At 49.9% G+C, this 21,686-nt stretch overlaps 1 protein-coding gene across 1 annotated transcript in view; it reads left to right on the top strand.

Moving 5' to 3' along the window:
- Positions 1-14,456, top strand: part of PARVA (parvin alpha) — a 166,501-nt gene extending 152,045 nt beyond the window's left edge. The window contains exons 11-13 of the mRNA XM_055317680.1: positions 2,976-3,077; positions 3,777-3,849; positions 12,459-14,456. Coding sequence (XP_055173655.1) covers positions 2,976-3,077; positions 3,777-3,849; positions 12,459-12,535 — 252 coding nt within the window. The 3' untranslated portion in view covers positions 12,536-14,456. The remainder of the gene's footprint in view (positions 1-2,975; positions 3,078-3,776; positions 3,850-12,458) is intronic.
- The last annotated feature ends 7,230 nt before the right edge of the window (positions 14,457-21,686 follow it).

Raw genomic sequence — 21,686 nt, 5'->3', positions numbered from 1 at the left:
AGAATGTAGTTGTCTTAATATTCTCAGGCTGCTTTTATTTTTTTTAATAATAAATTTATTTTTTATTGGTGTTCAATTTGCCAACATACAGAATAACACCCAGTGCTCATCCTGTCAAGTGCCCCCTTCAGTGCCCGTCACCCATTCAGGCTGCTTTTAATGGTCATTTCTCTTTAGTCTTTTTTTAATATAGAACAAATCCCCAGCCATCTTTTGCGTGACATTGATGTTTTTGAAGAGTACAGGCCATTAGGTGCATAGGATATCTCTTTTTTTTCCCCTCATGATTAGATTCAGATTATGCATTTTCAGGGACAGTTCCACTCCAGTAACACTGTGCTCTTCTCACACAGTGAGATCCTGTCCATTAGGCCGTACATTACTGGTGACAGTAACTGTAGTCACTTGGTTAGTCTCCACCAGCTTTCGCTACTGTAAAGCTTCCTCCACCCTTATAATTAATTATTATCAGGAGATACTTTAAGACCATATACTGTACCGTTTCCCAACCCCCTTTCATCTGTGATGAACTTTTTTTAAGACTTGAGAAAGAGAGTGAGTGAAAGAAAGCGTGTGCACACACGTAAGTGGGCGGTGGGGCAGAAGGAGAGAGAGAAGCAGACTCTCCCACTGAAAAGGGAGACCGATATGGGGCTCGATCTCAGGACCCTGGCATCATGACCTAAGTCGAAGGCAGACGCTTAACCAACTGAGCTACCCAGGTGCCCCTGAGATAAACCCAAGTATGGTTTTGAGGATGTGGGCACCTCGTGTTATGTTTAAGGCAATTCCCAGATCTGTCACTGAGCTCTGCCTGAGTGTCTTGTGTCTGCACTCTATAAAATGAGCTTTAGCTACTCTTTTGGAAAACAAGGAACCCTCTGGAAAAGTGATAAGCCCTTGAGAAGTCTAGAATGATTTCTGAAATTCCCACTTCAGTTTTCATGGGTAAGGTGTGTTAGGAGAGGGAGCGTCTGCCAGGGGTCTGTCGTGGATCAACCACCCAAGTCATCAGAGCCATCAGAAAGGGGTAGGACAATCTAGGTCAGTAGCTCTCAGAGTTTTCTGAGTTAACCCTGACCCTAACCCAAGGTCCTCCCCTGAGTAGACAGATTGGATTCTTTTATTCTCAGTCCAGCCACCACTAAAGAGAGGCCCAGAAGTTAACTCACTCCTTGGGAGGGCCTTGATTCTGACACAGATGCTGGGGTCTGTTCTCCTACTATCTGCCCTGGTATAGCCTGGGATGAGTCAGGCTTGGGCCCTCCCCCACTGGAATTGAAGGCCAGCTGGATGGAAGCTGCTCCTAGGTCAAGTCCAAGACCAGCCAGTACATCCATCATAAAGGCTGAGTCACAAGCTGGTCACCCAGCAGAGCTCAGACTGGGTCCAGCCTACATTCCAGGCAAATCTGTCTAGTTTTAAGTTTCTTGAGATGATTCTAAGAACATTGACCTCTTGAGAGCTCCTTAGCACCTGGGGCTTATGCCCACAAAGATGTGGGGGGGCTCCACCTCCTTTAAGAAGTTCTCTAGGGACGCCTGGGTGGCTCAGTGATTGAGCATCTGCCTTTGGCTCAGGGCGAGATCCCAGGGTCCTGGGATTGAGTCCCACATCAGGTTCCCCACGGGGAGCCTGCTTCTCCCTCTGCCTCTGTCTCTGCCTTTCTCTGTGTTTCTCATGAATAAATAAATAAAATATTTTTAAAAATAAATAAATAAAAGGTTCTCTAATTTGAGGTATGCATCTGACCTCTAGGTCTTTGTTCTCCATCCATGGAACACCTACTCAACCCAAACGTCCCCCATCCCACAGGCCCTCACTGCCTTCACAAAGCCCAGTACACATTCTCCTTGTCCTCCTGTCAGCAGAACACCTGCACCTCCCACTTAACCCAGGAGTCTACTGTTCCTCAGACCAGGTTCCCAACTGTCCTTGATGGAAGCCACCAGGCTCTAAGCCTCTGGCTGTGGCGCTCAGCACACGGTTGTTCTTTGTCAGCAAGAGCCAGCAAGTCATATCCTGACTGGTTTGCCGTCCTCCCAGATAGTAATCGCAATCGTTCACATTTAGTAAGTGCGGCCTACATGCCAGACAGTGTTGTAGGCACTCTACATACATTAATCGGTTTATCCTCAGATAACCCCATAGAGTAGGTACTGTACCATCATCATCATCACCCCACTTCATGGATGAGAAAAATGAGGCACAGAGAATTTGTGTAACTTCCTCAAGTCACACAGCTAATAAGCAGGACAGCCGGAGGCCTAGCTGCAGAGCCCACGTTTGCAACAGCCACGCTGCTGCCTCCCAAACAGCAATACAGTGAGAGGTGAGGAAGAAGAATGCCCAGGCCCGTAGGACACTAGACTTCTCTCTCCGTTCATGAAACAGAAGTCACCCTGGCGTGGGCCTTGGATCCCCTCTCCCTCCTCCCTCGCACCCTCTCCCCCGCCAGCTACTCTTGCTCCTCCCTCGGGCCTCCAGGCAGTGCCACCTCCAGAAGCCTTCCCTATTGTCCTCAGTGGGAATAGGGGGCCTCTGTCAATGTCACACAGGCCAACGTGCTTCTGTCCATCAGAGTGGCCGCTGCCTTTCCTCCACATCCGTCTCCCTGCTAGACCTGAGCTCCTCAAGGGCAAAGGCCGCACCTGACCTATCTCTGTGGTCCCCTTGCCGGGTCAGGGCTGGGCGCAGGGTCAGCGTGCAGTACACACTGGATCAGCCCAAACCAGGACATGGGCTGCGGCTCCTGTGCTGGGCCAGCCGGATGCGGGGGGGCGGGGGAGGGCGGGTACCTGCTTGCAAAGCAGAGCTTCCTGCCCGAGGCCACCGCCCCTCACCACCTGCCAGCAGCCCGCCCGGGTGGGGGGGGGCAGCCTTCCAGGAGCTGACATGGCAACTGATGAGCCCCAGGGTAGGGCTTGCCTGGGGGGCTCTAGGGCCCAGCGCCTTCACCTGCCTTGTCCCTCCAGTTTGCAGATGGGGTGTACCTGGTGCTGCTCATGGGGCTCCTGGAGGGCTACTTCGTGCCCCTGCACAGCTTCTTCCTGACCCCGGACAGCTTTGAACAGAAGGTAAGGGGAGGGGACATTACGGGAGGCCCCAGGCCGCATGGCCCACCGTTGTCATGGCCCACCGTCATCCGCCCACACCCTGCTGGGGCCGTGCAGGGAAAAGGCAGTGGCTTCCCGTCTGCCCAGAGCCTTGGGTTCTGACCAACAGCTGAGCTGGGCTCTGCAGACCCCCGAGCACCCTCAACGGCTCTCCCTTCCCTTGCTGTCTGGCCCGGGCGCCCTAGCTCCTGCGGGGCGCACAGCCCAGCCTCCTCTCCCTGCCCCCAGACCTGACGGGCAAGGTGGCCACAAGTCTGGCCAGTCCGGAGGCTCACGCTCAGCTGGTTCCGATGTGGCTCCCGGACTGCCACCGCCTGCCCGCCAGACAAGGGACATTTGGTCCAAAGCAGAAACCACTCTGCCTCTTGAACACGTCTTGTCATCTGATCCTATCTCAAAGTTTAAAGTCCTGGCAGTTGACACGGGAACACAGTAGGACAGGAGGATGATATTGAACTGCTCCGGGGACTTTTCACCGACAGCCAGCTGGGCCCGGCCAGCTCCACACGGCCTGCGCATCTTGGTAGCTTCTTTTCTCCTCCAAATTCAGGCCTCGTTTTTACTCGGCCTCTGCCCTTCTGGCTGTCGTGTCGACTCCTTCACTTCCCAGGGTCCAGGAGTCCGTGCACCATGACCCAGGCACTGCCTTTCTCTTTCCAGGTCTTGAATGTCTCCTTCGCCTTCGAGCTCATGCAAGACGGGGGATTGGAAAAGCCAAAACCACGGCCAGAAGGTACTTTGCTCTTCCCTGGGTTTATGACAAGACTCAGAAACCCTTCCCCTGCACGGGTCTTTAGGGCACAGGGCAAGCCTCATGTTTGACATCAGGGGAAGGGTTTCTTCTCTGAAATCGTCTTTGCCATTTGTAGGCGAAGGTGGGAAGGAGCATACTGCTCAGTCCTGGAGGTCCTTTGTGAACTACAAATAAAGATCCCATGCACAGGATTGCAGAGGAGGGCCGAGCCAAGGTGCCACAGGAACTGCCCTGTGCCTAATTTCCAGGTTCTTCTGTCCCTGGACAGGATGCTGACTTGTCAAATAACTGCATCCTGGCCAGGCAGGGGCGGTCCAGGGGTCCCCACCGGCAGCTCTGCTCTGAACATATTTGTCTTTCCTATTCTTTGCTCACTCCAACTCTGCCCGAAGAGGAGGCCTGATTTGTTGGGTTCATACTGCAAATGTAAGGCTGAATAAAAATGCAGAAGGACCAGACTGCTCAAGCAGCCCTTCCCTGCTCACACTTGGAGCTGTGTGCATTTGTGCATATGGGAGGCACATCTCTCCCGGGAGTCTTCTTGGTACGGACATTTATTGACTTACCAACTGAAATATTCCATTTTATCAGCACTGGTGAGTCAACACTGTGTTGCAGATAATTTTCTGTTTTCCATTCGTGGGCCTTTTTGCTTGCACTTTCCTAATTGTTTAAAGGAAAACGGACAAGTAGGGATTGGGTGTGTTCCCTCCCCATTGCTGTGCCTGTTCCTCCACCCATACCTCCACATCAGGAGGGGGGTGCGTGCTGTCTAGGGGCACAAGACCCCGTAGATGGTGATATGCCAAGAGGGTGGGCTGTTCCTGACCTCAACGCACTTGCAGCCCTCAGGGGAGAGAAAAGATATACCTGAGTAGACACAACAGAATGACAACTGCCATGAAAGAGGTGCAGCTAAGACAGCGAGATGTGATATCACATCCATCTGGGTAGAGACGGTTTGGTGGAGATGGTGCAGCGGGGCTCAGCCGGGAAGAGTAGATAGGGCTTTTATATCTGGAGATGGGGACAGAGGCAGCAGCACCCCAGATAGGAGGACAGCATAAGCAAAAGTCCTGCCTGGAGAATGGGGAGAGGTTCTGTTTGTGAGACAGCAGAGCCTGTAGCTTAGCTCCTGACAGCCCTGGATCTGGGCCCCACCCTAACAGCTGTGTGGCCCTGGGCAACTTACCTACCATCTCTGAGCCTCCTTTTCAGGTCTGTACATATGGAACTACTAGAGACATGCACCTGGCAGGATGCAATGGGATGATGTCTGATGCAGAGCACCTGGCACCTGATAATGAATGTAAATAGTTAACCTATTGGGCTGGGATAGTAAGAGTACGAATTGAATAATGGTTGGTGAGGCTGAAGCGAGCTGGTTTAGGTCCTAAAGGGACTTGATGCCAAGGCAGAAAGTATAGACCTTATTCTGTAGGCAGTGGGAGACATGGGAGTTTTTTTTTTTCTTATGTTTTTATTTATTTGAGAGAGAGAGAGCACGCGTGCATGAGCAGGGGGTAGAAGTTGGGGAGAGGGAGAAACAGGTTCCCCGCTGAGCAGGGAGCTTGACGAAGGGCTCCATCCCAGGGCCCTGGGATCATGACCTGAGCTGAAGGCAGACGCTTAACCAACTGAGCCACGCAGGCACCCGACATGGAAGGTTCTTAAGCAGCCCAATGATGTGATCAGAGCTCTGTTCCAGAGAGATCATTTGCAAGGCAGTGTGAAGAACAGATATTTAGCAGCGGGGCACCATCAGCGGCGTTGGGGAACCCAGGAAGAAAAGCCAGCTTGGCAGGGGACATACGGATGTCAGCCTTGGAAACCTAAGGCATTGACCAAGCAGAACCGGAGTTCGCGGAAAAGATCAGGGCTGGGGTTATGTAATTGGAAGCCTCCCGCTTAGTGGAAGCCCAACAACAGGAGAGCATGCAGGGAAGAGTAAAGGGTGAAGGACAGTATCTTGTGGGCCTGCCTTTACTTCAAGCCGGAGGGGAAAGCAGGATAACCAGAGAGAAGGGGTGGACTGTGCAGATACGGGCTGGCTCCCCGGGTCGGGCCTCGTCACAGACCTTGCTACCTCAGCTCTGGCCAACAAGAGCCAATCCTTTATTCTGTCACCTAGGCGCCTGGTCACTGCCAAGGCTGCCATCGCCGGAGGGCCCCTAGCAAGGTTGGTGTCCCTGTAGGGGCCCTCTCGGGCCAAGGTCACTCTGGCCATCCTAATGCCCTGTGGCTGGATGATGAGCACCCCGCTTCAGAGTAAGAGACCGCAGGAGAGGTCTGGCCAGCGTTTCTGTTTCCGTGTTCCTGAACCATTTAATAGGAAACTTCCTGGTCATGAATCAGAAGTACTCCCCCGCTACGTCCATTGTCAGGCATTCATTTCCCTCAGAACAGAGAGTTTTCCCAGTATCAATTAACCGATAGGGATATTTCAGCATTTAGAGGACATTTCTTGTACAATTAACTGACTGAACTGCTTAATATGAAACTTCCTGACCCATGCAATGGAAAAACACATCTGTTTTATTTGTTCTTACGCTGGGCATCATGCCCATGCTGAAAATTTCCAGTGCGTAAAGAATTGAAATGGCATTTTGTGAAGTTGTACTTGGGGAGAGGTGTATACCTCAGCATTCCCTCTGCCCCCGTGCCTCTACCTGGAAAGTGAGGTTCGGTAGTAAATGCTGCAGACTTTACAGAAGGTGCCAATGTGGGTAGTTCTTTGAGGGTGTTTCAAATCAAATTGGTTGTGGTGGAGGCATTTTATTTTTCATGGCAAATGTTTTTAGGGTCAGGAAAGTGCATTCTCTGCCGTGGTGTTTGACATTCAAAGTTCCGTCGCACCTTGAAATCTCCTGGGAACTGGGTGTGCATCCCAGATGACTTTTAGTGCCCAGGCTTCAATAACTTCTCGTAGCCCAAGCATTAGCACCAAGCTCATGGCCAATGAAGCAGTTGAAATATTGGCATAAAGCTGGTGGCTTTTTATTTAGGACATCATACCTCCTGTCTTCCATTGCACACACCTACCCTGTTATTATTCAAGTAGACTCTTCGCTGGATATGGTCAAGACTCTGGCATTATAGCCAAGTGGGGACTCAGAAGATAACCTAGTTCTTGCCAGGAATGAAGCCTGTAGGTCAGCCAGCAGGCTGATGGGATATCTACAATTTAAAGAGTCGAAAAGTTGGGGCCAGACTTCAAGCAATGCTAAAAAAAATCCAGACAGGTGACAGCCGCTGAGGTCCAAGTGATCGATTCATTCTGGAAAGGACTTGGGTAGTAGCTGGAAATACAGAAAATAGCTCCATTCCTCTTCCCCTTCCCTGAGGAGAGACTGTGCAGACCAGATAGTGGCACAAATTTAAACTTGACGATATCAAGTGTTAGCAAGGACGTGGAGCAACAGAAACGGCTGGTATGAATAGAAATAGAACCACTGTTGAACAATAGCTTGTCTTTATGTAATACGGTTGAAGATTTGTGGTTCCTTATATGGTAGGCAGACTGATGGCCCCCAAAATGCTCACACCCTAATCCCCCAGGACCTGATCATATGCTACCTTATATGGCAAAAGGGACTCTGCAGATGTGATTGATGATCTTGGAGCATCTGAATAGTTCCAGAATAATCACAAGGGAAACAGAAGGCTCTGCGTCAGCCTGATGCAGCATAAGAAAGACTCAAACAGCCATTGCTGGCTTTGCGGGTAGAAGGGGTTACAAGCCAAAGAATGCAGGCTTCTGGAAGCTAGCCCCTAGAAGCTAGAAAAAGCAAGAAAACTGATGTCACAGGAGTCTCCAGGAGATATTGCAGCCCTGCAGATACCTTGATTTTATCCTAGTGCAGCCTATTTTGGGACTGTGACCTTTAGAATTGTAAGATAACATGTTGGGGTTCGTTTGTAGTCACCAAACCTGTGATAATTTGTTAACAGCAACAATAGGAAACTAATACACCACCTGACACAGTAACCCCACTCCTAGGTAGGCATGTCTGTACACCAGGAAACTAGGCCCAGAATATCCACAATAGCCTAATTATAGATCATTATAGTTCTATCTCAATAAAGCCAATCACACCTCAGAATGGTCTACAAAAATGAACAGCTCACACCACCCAGATGAATCCTATAAACGTAAGAAAAAAATCGCAAAAGACGACATGTAGCACAATTCCATTGACATAAAGCATGAAAACAGGCAGAGCTAAACTCTGCTATTTAATGGTACATACATTGCTGGTGGAATTATGAAGGAGGAGGAGGAAATAGTCACCATAAAAGTCTAGATAGCCGTTATCTTTGCCGGGTGAGAGAGGTTTGTGACCGTATTAACAATGTTTTGCTTCTGTCGTGGGTGGTGGGGGCACTCTTTCAAGCATTTAAAACTGCACATATATGTTACATGAACTTTTCTGGATGTTTGTCACCTTTACATTTTTTAAAAAAATATGTACAGAAAATAGCAAGATCACCAGATAGGGTAGCAGGCCAACACCAACATGACCCATCTGCAGAGCATGGGGCCTATCCCAGTGGGGAACGGGGAGCAGAAAGGTAAGGGAGGCAGAGACTGAGGATCCACTAGATCCATCAGGATGGGGCTGGAGGCTGGATTCACCCCACTCGAGTAGAGTAGCCGGCCTGTGCCCAAATTATTCCACCCCCCACCACCTGGTGGCACTGAGCTACCAGGTGTCTTCTCACCTTGGTCAAGAGATTTGGGGACCCAGTGGGGAAGCTCAGAGAAGGGGCCTCAGCAACTGCCCCAGACTGGGATGAGGGACACTGCTGGCACAAACAGGGCCATGGAGGGCACGACCATACAGAGCCCTGTCCCTCTGGGTAAAGATGGAGTTGCCACTGTGAAGAGAGCCCCCCTTCCCTTCCTTTGACTTCAGCATCTTTTAGAGGACCATGAACCCATTGTGGATGGTCATCTAAGAAAAGTCACTAATGCCACCAGGCGAGAGGAGCACACATTGAGCCTTTTCCCCTTGGCCAGAGGCTGTTTTCTCCCTGGAGTAGCCTTGGGTCTGATTTCTGTGTCCCCTGGCGGCAGCCAGCCAGCCAGGCTCTGCTCTGGTTGTTTCTAACCAGGAGCCCCACCGACCAGACTGCTCCCGGGGAGAGGCCCTGGGCCAGCACGCAGAGGCCATCAGAGCAGTACTGAGGTACTGATCACACAGTTTATTAGGCCAGGGCTCTCCAGAGCCTCTGTTTATATAGCATGGAGTCACAGTTCATTCCCAGGAATCCAGAGCCCCTCTCCTGGCTGACACAGCCCATCCACTGCTGGGAACTGTGTGGCAGTTGGCTTCCTTGATGAGAACAGACAATACACAGTGTCCCTGACTGTATTCACCCCCTACCCCTTCAACCTGGCAGTGATGGCCTATAGGATTAAGGGACTCAGGTTTCTTAGGGAGCAGGGCCTAGTCTCTATGAAAGGCTCCCCCTGGAGTTGTGCAGTACACAGGCTGCACAGCTGTACACAACAGCTCTGTTAACAGGCAAAGACGGCAAAGGGGAAGGGAACTACCATTTAGGGAGCCCTTCATGTGTTCTGGATTTTTTTCATAAAACCCAATTTTATCAGTGAGGAAACCGATTCAGACAAGTTAAATGACTTTAACTGGGTTACACAACTATCATGAAGATGGGCTTCAAGCCCTAGCGGGCCTTAAAATTAAATCATCAGCTTGAGACCTTCTCCCATAGTGAACATTTTCCTTCTCCAGAAACCTCAGAACTCACCTGTCCTTAAAAGGGGAAAACAAGTCCTCCTGCCTCCATCCCTGTCTGTCCTCCATGAGCATGCCCTACCCCAAGTGCCCCCTTGGTGGCCAGGCCCACTGCCTCCATTGCCTGTCTGCCCATGTTGTGAGTAATACCTCCCCCTGCACCTGGCTCTGCTCCCTCCCTGAGTCCCCAGTTGGAGCCATGTGCCCGGGAGCTCTTTCCAGTCTTACCCACTTGGGAGCACGTAGCCCTATTGGCTATCTTCTCTTCCATGAATTTCCTTCCTTGGCTCACGTGACCCTGGGCAATCATTTATTCATCTGTCTGTTCATACCCTTTGAGGTCTGTGCATGCCAGGTACTAGGCCAGGTGCTGGAGCGTGCAAGACTGCCTGTCTGTGATCAAGGCACACACAGTCCAGGGAAGAGGCAGACCGGATCAAATGAGCACACAAATGACTGATTTAGGACCGGAATGAGTGCCTTGAAGGGGAGCATGGGTGCTTTGAGACCCTAAAGCAAGGTACCCTCACCCAGGCCAGGTGTCAGGAAGGCTTCCCTATGGTGATGGTACTTTGAGCTGAGGTCTGCAGAAAGATGAGGAGTCAACTATCCGGGGAAGGTAATCTAGGTACACAGCATGTACAGAGGCCAAGATGATGGAGAGGTGCAGCCATTCCCAGGGAGTAAAAGGAAGTCCACGTGACCTATGCAGAGTGAACGAGGGGAAGTGTGGCCTGAAGTGAGACTGGGAAGGTGGGCCGGGTTCACATCATCCCTTGCCGAGTCACGATTTAGGACCCTAGCTTAAGTGAAATGGTTGCATACATAGTCCATACAAGTTGTGAGCTGTACAACATCAAGGGGCATCATTTACGTTGCACCTATGGTAACGATGCCCTGGAAATATGAACAACACACCCTGAAGTTGTACAGTGTACATCCTGCACAACCATACCCAGAGACTGAACAGTCTACCTACAGTGGGTCACATAGATTAGAGAGGGCAGGAGGCTTTAAGGAGCCCAGTCAGGAACATGTGGCAGTGGTCCCAGCACCACCCTACCACCCCCATCATGCTCACTCCCTTGCTGAGCTCCTCTGTCCGTCTCTCCTTTTCAATTCCTTCTCTGACTTCTTAATGCTTGACTTGAGTGGAACTTAAGAACCACTCAACAGCAAGCAGTCAGAGAAAAGCAGGAATCAGCCCACAGGGCATAGGCCTCCACCTGGCAGAGGGTGCCTTGGATGGGCAGGGTGGAGTAGCCGGAGAGGGCCTTATGTCAGTAGAGGCCCGATATGTGCCTGAATCCAACTGACATGGGGGCAGAAAGGGAAGCTGAGCTCCAGGCCTCCCGAGTGCTCCCAGGAAGGCCGTCAGCACGTCCATCAGCGGGAGAGCTTGGAGCAGGGTCTGAGCCCAGCTGGGATGAGATCGAGAGGGGGTCGCAGGAGCTCTGGACCCTAGGGCCTGAGCGTGCTGGCTGTGACAGCCGCAGCTGTGAGGGTCCCCAGGCTAAGACCTGCGAGCCACAACCCACTGGCCAGGAGCCACTGGCCTCCTGCTTTGCCTGCTCTCCAAGAGTCCCTGTTCCTATTGACCCAGGCGTGGCTAGAACTCGGATGTCTTTCCCAATCCCTTCCTTCCCGGCTTTGAATCCCAGAGCACTTTTTATTTCCTCTTCCATCATTTATTTCATCTGACCTTCTACACAGTCAGGTTTTTAAAGATCAGTCTTAACTATGCAAAACACCACATATACAGAGAAGTCCATAAGACATAAACGTGCAGGTCCAGGAAATAATATCCCACAAGCCACCATGTTCCCACTACCCAGCTCCCAGGTGCTCCTTCCAGTCACAGAATCCTCAGCCTTTTCCCTAAATGTTACCACTGTCCCAACTTTCAGTCATTGAGCTCTTGCCTTTTTTTTTTTTTTTTTGTTTGGTTTTTTTTTTTTTTTTTTTTGCTTTTCCCAATTTTTTACCTAAATGTGCACTCCTAAATAGTAGGGAGAATTCTTTGTGTCCACTCTACTCTGGTTTTTCAGAGGACAGCTCTCCAAGGGAGTGAGTGCAGGCCAGGGGTGGAGGGGACATGAGCAGGGAAGGGGCCTCGCAGGGCGGAGGAGCTTCCGAGGCCTCGAGGGGCAAGCAGAGAATGAAGGAGACCAGTAAATAGAAGGGAAGGAGGGAGGAGATGGTTGTATAAAAGTGTGGGAACCCATGCCAGAGCTTTCCTGAAAACACAAACTCCCAGCCTCAGCTGCCTTCTCCACCCTCCAGTGGAAGCTGTATGTCCCCCGATGGCACCTGCTTACCGAGTACTGTCTGCCCGGTGGGCTTCTGTGCCCCCAGCCCTCCACAAGACTCCTGGCTGGCTCCTCCTGATGGAGGAAGCTGAAGGCAAAGGAGCCCCAGGGATAAGCAACACTCAGGAAATGGGGCAGGGGCCCCTCACCCGAGATGATTCCAGAGCAAAGCCCGCATGCTCCAGGGTCTGCTTCATTTCCACGAGAGGCGAGGCCCCCTCGCCCAGCACCTCTGCCCCTTGCCACCCCTGCTCCAGATTCTCGCTGTACACACCGCCCATCTTTCACCACCCCCCTGCCCCTGGCTGTCTCGTGGGGGTGCTTTTCTCTCCCAGCCAGACTGGGAGCTCTTCAGGAGCAGCAGGTGATATCCGGGGGGGGGGGGGGGTGAGGCGGCAGGACGTCCACCACAGGACCACGCTGGGCACAGGAGGTGGGTGGTGGAAGGAAGGGGACGAGGACACCTGCCGTGGGCTCTGTGGCCCCACTGATGCAATGTGTGTTTTTGTTTTCCACTCAGACATTGTCAACTGTGACCTGAAATCCACACTGCGAGTGTTGTACAACCTGTTCACCAAGTACCGGAACGTGGAGTGAGGGGCACACCGGCCTGCTCCCCAACCGCCTGAGCCTGCTAGTTCCTGCGTCCAGCTCTGTGCTCTCCCACCAGCCCAGCTACCACCCAGGATAGCAGGCCTGAAGTTAGGAAGGAAGGATCCGTAACTCAGTGGGCCTGCTCACACCTCCCAGGCCCTGGGGACTGACTGGCCATTGTGCCCATCCTGGTGCCAGGTCCAGATTTCCTCAGTGTGATTTGGGAGCCAGTTTAGGCCCAAGAGACTCCCCTCAGAAGATGAAAATAAAGGTAATGGTCCCCATTTAATGGTTGTAAACTATGTGCCGGGCACCACGCTAAGTGCTCCGACGTAGTCATGATTCCCACTGAAGTAAGTATCATATATAATCCCCTTTTACAGATAAGGAAACTGAGGCTCAGAGAGGTTCAGTGACTCGCCAGAGGCTGGCATCTGTTTTTCTTCTTCGAACTTGTTTGCTAATAACTAGCCCATCACAGTACACTCTGCACATTCTATGGTTGGGGGGTGGGGTGTGCACCTGCACTCTCCGAGATGGAAAAGCCACCCCCCCCCACCTCACCACAAGGCGGGCTGTGTCAGGGCTTAGTGATTCACACTGACATCAGCTAATCCAATTTAACTCAATTAATTGTGTGTGTGGCAGGAGTCATGTCCCTCAACTACTTTGTACAAATGAAAATTACTCTTAATTCCTTCAGATTTGTAATAACCCCACACTCTGGTTTCAGGGTGACATTTGGGAAGAATTCTGTTTAAAATTAATGGAGTGGCACATTCTGCAGCCTTTTTGCTTGATTGCATGTAATGGAAGTGCCCTATATTTTCCTGCAAAATAAGGACTCAATTCATTATCGTTAGGCAAATGTACAATATACTCAGGCACCAGAGAGCTGGGCGCAGGCCCATGTGAGCATGGCTTAGGAAGTAGGGCTCTTCAACAGGGACCCTTGAACTTTAAAGAAAGGAACTCCTTTTTGCCTTCTAATTGATCATTTAGACCATTTCTGGCTAAGTCTGCCCACATGCAATTACTGGCTAATTCAGGCGAGGAAAAATGTAAGTCATTTAGACCCAAGCCGAGCAGTCTCCTTGCGTGGGATTACTCGTGGGGTTTGTGGTTACTTGTATCTCCTCTCCATGAACCCAACTTTGAAATACGGGGCTCTACTTGTCCCGGGCTGCTGGGTTCTGTGGGAATAGTAAAGGGGTTGAAGTGGAAATGACCAGAAGGGCAGGAAGCACGGGGAAGCACTTTTGCACTTGACCCCAGACAGAGGGATAGTACTGAACATCTGCCCTTAAATGGACCAAGGCCATGGGGTAAATAACTTGTTTTGATGTTACATCTTCAATATAGAATTTTCCTAAACACGTCAGATGGACACCAGCCTGTATACCCACCCCAGGTCTGTGCTGCTTTGTCACTACTTTCAGCTCATTGCCCAAAACCCACCTCTGGTTTGAGGAATTTTGATCTCTGTCACCACCGCCACCACCCCCTACCACCAGCTAGTCCTCCCATATTGTCCAAAACATTTCCTTCCAGCTTCCAAACATTTCCTGCTCTCTATCTATTGCAGTAACTCAGAACCCATGAGATTTAGACGCACCACCAATTTCTGCGGATATTTTGCTCTAAGAAATCAATTGTTACTCAGCATAATGAGCTTTTAAGGTATACGGACAATGCACTCTCGTGCCAATTTATATAGAAGGATTCTTTTTTTTTCTTTTTTACGTGATTGACGAAATGTTACGTTTTTCATTAGGAAACACTAAATCGTGTAATATTTCTGTTTGTGCTCATTTAAATTCCTGACGGCAAATCAAGATAAACCATTGCTTTGTCTCCTTGAGCAGCCTGAAAGCAGGATGAAATAAGAGGGATGCATTCATTTAAACATGCTTTGCTGTACGAATTCTGTCTCCTTTGTCGTCCTTTTTTCTTTACGTTCAAGCTGCAAATGTACAAAGTGCAAGTGGCCTCAATAAGAGCCCCCCTCTCTGTATTTTGCATTTACATGGTCTGGAAACACATCAGAACACTGGGAAGGTTTTAAACAACAGATCTTGAGACAGAGGTCTCTGCCTCCAGAAACCTAGGGCCTCAGGTCTGTCATCTCCCCTCATCTGGAGGTCTTCCTTTAGATTCTAGAATCTCCTGCTTAATACACAATGGTGGTTTTGAAGGTGGAGAAAGACATCAGGACAATAAATAAACCAAACTTCACCCTCCGCTCTTTAAAACAAACAAAAAAAAAAAAAACAGGAATCAAGTCTCTGTGGGCTTACTGGGGTTTTGTGTTGTTATTATGCCTTTTCTCTTGTAAATTCATTGATATTTTTAAATAGTTCATATATAAATGGTACAAAATTCAAAAAGCATGATAGGTATATCTAGTAAAAAACCTAAATCTGCCTCCTTCCCCTCCCCCAGCAGCCGGTAACCCTCCCCAGAGGCAAATATTTTTATGCATTTTGCATATTCCAGAGATTCTCAGGCCATATAAAGCATCAACACACTTAGAAAATCTATCTTTGTTTTTGTTTTTTTTTTTACATAAATAGCGTATCATATATACTGTCAGGCACAATGACTTTTTTCGCTTAATACCATATCTTGGAGATTTACACTGGACATTAAAACTTTTTCAAGTGAGACTATGAATGCTTTATAAATCCAAATGCATATCTCTGGTCTGCTTGGGCTAGGAAATGAAAGCCCTCCCTGGGAAGGAGGGAATGCTGCCTAGACTGGGATTTCAAAAGTTGAAACTGAGATCCAGTGGGTTGGGGGGTAGGGGGTATGTTACCAGAGACAGACTCATGCAGCCTGTACTGAATTTTTTTTAATTTTTATTTTTATTTATTTATGATAGTCACAGAGAGAGAGAGAGAGAGAGAGAGAGAGAGAGAGAGAGGCAGAGACAGAAGCAGGCTCCAGAAAAAAAAAAAAAAAAAGAAGCAGGCTCCAGGCACCGGGAGCCCGACGTGGGACTCGATCCCGGGTCTCCAGGATCACGCTCTGGGCCAAAGGCAGGCGCCAAACCGCTGCGCCACCCAGGAATCCCCTGAATTTTTTTTTTGAAAGGCCTCCTTCATATTATGACAAATGTGTATAATTTAAGTTTTCATTTGTACATATTACTATGGCTGCTAATGTGTAATCGGCTAAGTAGTAATGGTTACTAAATAATGTGTGGATTCCGCTGCAAGCCCAGCAATGCTCATTTATTCTACCAGAAAACTCCCATTCCCCATGTGCAGGCCCACAGTTGACATTCCCCAAATCTGGGAGAAGACTCTCTATCAGCACATTATCAGTGGTCCCTTGAGTTGGTTGCAACTTGCAATGGCTACATTCAGTACTTTCTAATTACGAATTACTGTTAGCTTAGCTTTATCATTATCAGTTTATTTTGTTGTGGGTTGCTTGGTTAACCCTACATAGTATACTGGAGCTTATTTGCATCAAAAGTATTCTGGAACTGTAATTTTCCAATAACCAGACTCTTAAGACATGTATACACTGTGGTTCAAATATGAATTGTCCATCCTCCAGTGCTAAAGCAAATGTATACATAATCCACTTCCCCCAAATTATCACTAATTTATTTTTCCACTGGAAAATGAGACTAGATGGAGTCGGTAGGTCAAGCGGTTTTGTCCTACCTAAGTAGGGGCTGATCAAAAATAATTTGAGACCCATCGCATCTAAGGCAGCTCCACCTCAGGAACCCTACGTACATAAAACATCCTAGCTATTCAAAAGGGATATGTCCTGAAACCTTCACCACTGCTAATACGGCGTGCAATCTCTGCCCCCACCCCAACATTCTCTTAGGTCTATTGGAAAATTCAAGAATACTAAGAATAGGAGGACTGCATTGAAATCAAATGCTGTGTAGGAGAAAGACTCACTTGGCCACTAAGGGACCAATATCCACCCACCAGCTTCCCAACATCTGCAGATTCAAGTCTCCGCAAAAGACCAGTTAGTATGTGGGAGTTGCTCACTGTGACAATTACAGAGATCGTATCTGCAAACACCAAGCTGTATCTGCAAATACCCAATTTTGACTGCTTTCTCTTCTCTTTTGCCTGAAGAATATAGACCCAGACTAGCTCCAAAATGTGCTCATGCTCCCTTCTTTACTAGAGTAATGAGTGCACTTGTGCATACGTGCACAACCATGAGGCATCCATGAGCAACCCCCACACCAAGCCTGACAGTCCTGAGTGTCAGACTTCCCAAGTCAGAAGCCACCAGTGAAACAAGTCTTAAAGTACATTTGCAGGATGTTAATAGATGTTAAGTGGAGGGGAAAAAAATGTCACATTCGAATAAGTTTGGGAAACATGAAGCTAAAGAAAATTAAACTTGCTTCCTACAGCTTTGGTTTAGTTTTTGCTTTTTGTGTCCTAACTGGGAGTGCATCTCAGAGTATCCTGCACTGGTGTCTATTATGACCCTCTAGAGACAGACTAGGGCACGTCCAGATTGCATCTGACCACGGGACCTATTTGCATGCCTGAGAAATTTGCAGGTGAGTGCTCTGTGGAACTCATCAGTTCATTGAGCCAGTTGACCAGATAGCCAACAAGTATGTGCTGAGCATCTGTGACGTCTTAGGTGTGCTGTGTCGGGTGTCAACGGAGGCTCACTTGCAGAGCTCACTTGGGGAGATGCACAAAAAGTCATCACAAATCAGTGGTACCTACAAATTGTGTTGGCCACTGAGGACAAATACAAAAAGCTGTGAAAGAGGTCTCATTTAGGTTTTGAGGTCAAGAGAGGTCTCTGGCAACATGACGTTTTCAAGGGCTTGACGGTCAAGGGAATGGCACAGCTGAGGACACCAAGCCGGGTGAAGACTTGGCTCCCTGGAGGAAACTGCAGAAAGCCGGGACAGCTAGAGTACAAGGAGGGAGGCAGGGAAAGAAGAGGTACCAGGTCAGAGGTAGCAGAGGCCTGTGGGTTTTATAAGAAAAATGGGAAGCAATGACATATAAAAGCCTTCTGGCCACAGTGTGAGAAAGCTGGAGAGAGCAGTCAGCAATATGGGGTCTGAGAGTGACCGGCCTTCTGCAAACCATGGTGACAGCTAGAGAACCAAGGAGACCAGGAGAGGAGATGGAGCCTCTGCCCACCCCTAGTCTGGTCGCAAGCCCGAGCTGGAAGCCCAGGTGTGCTTAGGAGAGCCTTATCCTTCATCTCCCCAGGGCTGCTGGAAGGGCAGGGGGTCCTAAGCCATCTCCAACCTTCCTGCATTTCTGTCCTCTGAGAAGAGGTAAGGGAGACCAGAAGACAGCGGGCAGGGCTGTGTGTGTAGCGCAAAGGGAAGGACCTGCAGCCAGAAAGCGATCCCTGGGGCCCAGTGCTTCCAACCTTGTCACCACAGAGGACCGCTGCTGCTACCAGAAGTGGGTCACTCAGGCTTCACAGTTAGCGTCTTGTGAAATACCGTTCATTCCTATGGTATATTTATTTTCATTGGGAGTTTTGAAATCCCAGAAATATCCCTGGAAACCCCTGCTGGGGAGCAATTTGGCGGGGAAACCAGTGCAGTGGGTGCCTGCCCCAGCAGGCCACCTCTCCCCAGCAGGCTCCGGGGGCCCGAGCCATCCAGGCCTCGGCTCCCCTGGGCCTTCCGCGTGCAGCACACGTGGGCCGTGGCTGTGACGCTGGCATTTCAAAGGGCACTCAGGAAATTCTGAGAAGCCCCGAGGATTAAGATAAATGAGGTTTTATCGGTGAAACAGCCTTTTCATTTCTTGTTATCGATTTTCATGTTTTCACATCTTCCGATGCGATTTGCTGGCCCAGGGTCGCATTCCAAGACACACAAACGTCATTAACGCAACCGTTTTAAAGAGTGCCATGTTTTATTGGGGCGGACAGGCCAATAGATAAATAGTTAATGTGTTGCACATTTGCTTGCTATGGGAGATGGGGTTGGGACCGTGCGACTCAGCTCTTAACGTGGCTTCCCGGAAACCCCGACGACGGCCTCGCCAACTGCCCACGGAAACGCAGGGCCTACCCTTGGCAAACGCCTGCTAGTGTTTCTGAAAAGGAGCTCCTGGAAGCCTTTCTCCACTCCAGCTTCAGAGGTTACCCTGGCTTCCCTCATTCGTCATGATATTGGAGAATATAAACTCTCATGGAACTGGGGGCAGTTGGCTTAAAATAACGGACAGGAACATGGTGACCAGCGACCAGCATGCGCTAAGCTAGGTTCCTGAGGCCTCGGAGGCCTCCTCTCGTCCAGGTTCTGAGTCTGCGGTTAAGGCCGCGCGCTCACGAGTGGTTGCATCCTCTATGCGGCCCCTGAGCCTCGACCTCCTGCATCTTTGGTTCTCTCAGCTAAATCCCCATAACGCCCCACTCTCTCACGTTGGAGTTGTGTGTTGTCCAGACCCATGACTAGGTCTGTCATTGCTGTGAGAGACCAAGCTCACCAGCAGCCACCCTGAGCAGGGGACCTGCCACATTTCTTTCATTCATAAAATTCACCCACCCGGATCCAATGACTTCCTGACCTGAGCTAGGCCCCTTTCTATGGACAAAATGGGATCTGGAATACAGGGTCCCTTCCCATCCCCCAAATGGATTCCTGCCTCCCAGTGGAGGTGAGCGACAGATGCAGCTCATCTAAAATAATTCAGTTCCATGTCACTATAGACCAGATACCTCCGAGTTTCCCTAGGTAGATTCGCCCAGAAGATAACCCAGCCTCAGCTGCAGTGTAATCTTTAGGGGCATTTGCCCTCAGGATCCGTGGATTTCACATTCCATACAGATTTGCTGCTACAGGAAAGCATACAAGTCACCCTAAAGCCAAATGGAGATTTAGGGTCATTTGTCTAAAGTCTTGGTTGTTGCTGAGAAATCAGTGTTTATTCCACAGACTGCAAACGACCAGCCGGGCCCTCAAAAAATCCAGGCTGGGCTCCCCTGCCAGTCATGGGGACTCTGTCCTGGCACTCAAAGCTTGCTTGCCTCTCCAAGTCACTCTTTAGTCAGCCCCAGTAGTGGACATTTTTATTCTTGCTCCCCAGCATGGAACTGCTGCAGAAAAAAAAAAATCATAGAACACATACCAGCTGACTACTCAATTGCCACTCGCTGCTCCTTGCCTTCCATGAGTCCTCTGTCCTCTCTCCTGGATTCCCTTCACCTCCCCAAACACCTACTCCCTACCTTCTCCTCGGGCCCCTCCGCCTCCTTCCTCCCAACACCAGGTCTTCACCTCTTCCTTAACCAAGAAATCAAAGCGGTTTGCTTCCTGTTTTTTCCATAGCACCTCAACATCTCACTTCCTCTCACTCCTTTCCACCCCAGTTCCTAGGCTGCCCCTCCTTCCACCTGCCTCCTCCGGCAGCTTGGCTTTTCACTCCAGACCATGCAGATGCCTATGGTGGAAAACAACTTGCACCCGTGCCAGTTCTCCAGGCAATTCCACCTTCTGTCCTGGTGGACGCTCTCCTAAAAGGATACGGATCCATGCTAGTTCCACTTCCTTTTATGAAGCCCTAGAATCCACTATTAGTTTTCCAGCAACTGAAATTGCTCCCTGCATGGTCAGCTCTGCACGCACAGAGCTGGCCCCGACCCCCCTTCTCCTGGCTCTGCAGCATCTGACCATGCTGTCCATCTCCTCCTTCCGGGAACTCGGCTGCAAGGGTTGCACAGACACTACACTTTCCTGCTTCTCTCCGATTCCCTGGCTGCTGCTGTTTGCTCCTAGGTGGGCTTTTTTATCCTCTCCCCAGCCCCCAAATGTGAATGCTACCCAGGGCCATCCTCCAGACTTATGTCTCTGCCGGCTTCCACTATGGCCTGCTCTCCTCCCCAGCCCCCATCTCCCCTGAATGGGCTACCCCATTAGCCAACTTAGCACAACCGAGCACATCTTCCTCACACCTACTGCTTCTTTAGACACGCCTTGTCTCTTCAGAGGCTCCATCTCCTTCCCAGGTGCTCTCAGACGCACAAAGGCGTTCTGGATTTTCTGCTTCCCCTCCTCTGAGCTGCTCCTCCACCACAACCCATCACTTCTATTGATTGCCTCTTCATGGACCACCTGTTGTACATCAATCTCCTCTAGGCCCCAAGTAGTCCCTTAATTTAGGCCTCATCTTCTCATGCCTGGATGTTGCAATGACCTCTTAACTACTTTCCCTTTGGGATGATCCGTCCTGCACCTGTTCCCTGCCTCCAGGTCTTGAGACACCCCTCTCAAATACTACCAACAGTGGTGCTCCTGAGCACTTCCAGTGTGGATTTTCTACAAATAATCTGAGTCCTCTCGACAAGACCGTGAGGTACATGCTGTTACCATCCTTGTTTTACAAAGGGAAAGATAAAGGCCCAGAGATTTAGGACTTGACACAGCTCTTGTGCCTCATGGGCAACACAACTGGGCTCTGGAGTTCAGGTTCTTACCTCTTGAACTCACTAGGGCTCCCTGAATCCCCTCAGCGGCTTGCCCATCCACAAACCAGAATTCCTTTGCCTGTTCAAGGCTCCTAGCATCCACTTCTCTGCTGCCTGGCCAATCACTAACTAGTTGCATCCAGACAGGCCCGTCTATTTGTCAGGGGACCTCTGTTTCCTGGCACCAGCTGTTCTCCTTTGCCTTGTTTTTTTTTTTTTAATTTTTTTAAATTTTTATTTATTTATAATAGAGAGAGAGAGAGAGAGAGAGAGAGAGGGAGAAGCAGGCTCCATGCACCGGGAGCCCGACGTGGGATTCGATCCTGGGTCTCCAGGATCGCACCCTGGGCCAAAGGCAGGCGCCAAACTGCTGCGCCACCCGGGGATCCCACCTTTGCCTTGTTTTTAAAAGGAATTCCTGAAGCAACCAGGCTCTGACTGATAAGGTGGTCATTCATTTATTCATTTGTTCAATAAAGATTTAAGTATTGCCTACACTGCCAGCCACTGCTAGGTGCAGGATGTTGCAGAGAACAAACGGGCATGGTTCCATCCCCGTGTGTGTACGGTCTAGGTGCTTCCAAGCCCTACTAATTCCCTCCCACCCCCGATTCAGACCCCACATGGAACCGGGCTGCATCTCCTCCCATGCTTCTGCTCTGCTTGACCCCCTCCAGCCACAGTCCCTGCTAGGGTCCTGCTAGGGAGC

Source organism: Nyctereutes procyonoides, unplaced genomic scaffold (assembly GCF_905146905.1).
Source record: "Nyctereutes procyonoides isolate TBG_1078 unplaced genomic scaffold, NYPRO_anot_genome, whole genome shotgun sequence".
NCBI lineage: Eukaryota > Metazoa > Chordata > Mammalia > Carnivora > Canidae > Nyctereutes > Nyctereutes procyonoides.
This window is presented reverse-complemented; position numbering and strand designations above follow the sequence as displayed.